The 1,696-nt window shown below is 35.1% G+C and overlaps 1 protein-coding gene across 1 annotated transcript in view; it reads left to right on the top strand.

Moving 5' to 3' along the window:
• The window catches only part of LOC113232521 (laminin subunit alpha-1-like), a 26,574-nt gene extending 25,252 nt beyond the window's left edge, over nucleotides 1–1,322 (top strand). The window contains exons 2-3 of the mRNA XM_026467281.1: nucleotides 5–175; nucleotides 650–1,322. Coding sequence (XP_026323066.1) covers nucleotides 5–175; nucleotides 650–792 — 314 coding nt within the window. The 3' untranslated portion in view covers nucleotides 793–1,322. The remainder of the gene's footprint in view (nucleotides 1–4; nucleotides 176–649) is intronic.
• The last annotated feature ends 374 nt before the right edge of the window (nucleotides 1,323–1,696 follow it).

Here is a 1,696-nt window from a genome sequence, read left to right on the forward strand (position 1 = left end):
CGAGCGCTATGCGACAATACGTGGCACACCGTCGCCGTTAAAGTCTCCCGCGGGAGCTTATCGCTTTCGCTGGACGCTGGACCCGAGTTGAAAGGGGTCGCGACCGGCACGTTGATCGATGACGTCACAGATGCCCCGTCAGTTGTCACTCCGCTGTACATTGGAGGGTTACCTGGTAAGGGAAATATTAAACGAATTTCTGCACTTTGTTCCAGCTCGGAATTTTAAGATATGCAACTAACATTTTATATAAATATATAATATATCTTCTTTATCTTATATATCTTATTTAAGTTTTTATTGAATAACAGGATGTTTGACCACCACGATATTCAATTATTTTTTGTGAAATTACTCCACTACTTTGTTATAATTATTAGAGAAAGATCGAACACTTAGAAAAAAAAAATCACTTGAACCGGTTGGCAAATCGTGTCAGACGCTTCGCCAACTAAGCCAAGCAACTAACGGACCTCACAAATTTTTCAATGTCTTTGTTGCAGATCTTTGTTTTTAGTTTTTAACGACTTTTTTGACATAGCGCCATCTGTGAGAAGTCTACGAAAGTTTTTTCTTCACTCAGGGATTTATATTATATAACTTATTTTCACCTTTTTTCTTTTTTAAACATTTGATCTCTATTTTACAGAAGGCATAATGGAGTTGGGTGACAATGGGCGCGAGAACTTCAAAGGCTGCATTCGGGACGTGGTGGCGCTTGGCCGTAAACTTGAGTGGGCAAAAATGCAAACACTGCATAATGTATTGCTGGATTCGTGTCCTCTTGCATAAAGAAGGCTGTTACTATTATCCTGTGATTGGCTATAGTCACGGAAGGCGTCTCCGTGGCAATGATAAAATTGAGAATATGACAATGAACAGGGCAAGGTGATTTTTGGGTACTTATCGAACAGAAAGAAAATTGGAACATACTCTAATTTAAAGTACTGTTGAAGTGAGACAAATTGCACCCCTTAATTAAAAAAATAACGTACCGAATATTTGACTTTTGACTGTTGCCCAAATATGGCATAATTTCAGGGTTCGAAATAATAATTATCAATGATAATTATCATGACAATTATCACAATTAATCTCAATAAATATACCTTAATAAATCAATTGGAACAACAAAATGCTACCACTCGCAATGTCGTGGCCTATGTTTATATCAGAGACGTAAACAAATGTGTTAAATATCAATCTTAAATAAATCACAAACCAATTCTTTTTCCCAGAGATTTTTCTTCGCGTTTATTTAGTTTTCTCACTGTTTGTAATTTTAGTCAAAAATTGAAGAGAATACTAGAAATCAACGTAGATAATTATTAAATATATCATAATTATCAGACAATTATCGCAGTAAATATCAAAAAAAATATGTATCTTGATAATTTTAAAGCCTGTCTAATTCAATTTTATATGGAAAAGGATATATTAGATATTTCGTACGTTATTCCTTTTTTAATTTATTTTCGACTAGTTTCCTTGCTGAATTACGTCATTTTATTATTTAAACAGGCATATTCGTCAAGAAACTAGTGTTGAACTTCGGTCGGTCAGACGACGAGAGCGTTTAGTCGAAAGTCTTAAAAAACGCGGGGCGTTAAAATCCAAAATTAATACCAAGCTGCTCTTAGTCTATGTGGATTTATGTACAATAATTACCCGGTAATGTCCTTACCTTAAAAACCGA

Source organism: Hyposmocoma kahamanoa, unplaced genomic scaffold, assembly GCF_003589595.1.
Source record: "Hyposmocoma kahamanoa isolate Upper Pololo Valley unplaced genomic scaffold, ASM358959v1 102, whole genome shotgun sequence".
NCBI classification, from domain to species: Eukaryota; Metazoa; Arthropoda; class Insecta; order Lepidoptera; family Cosmopterigidae; genus Hyposmocoma; species Hyposmocoma kahamanoa.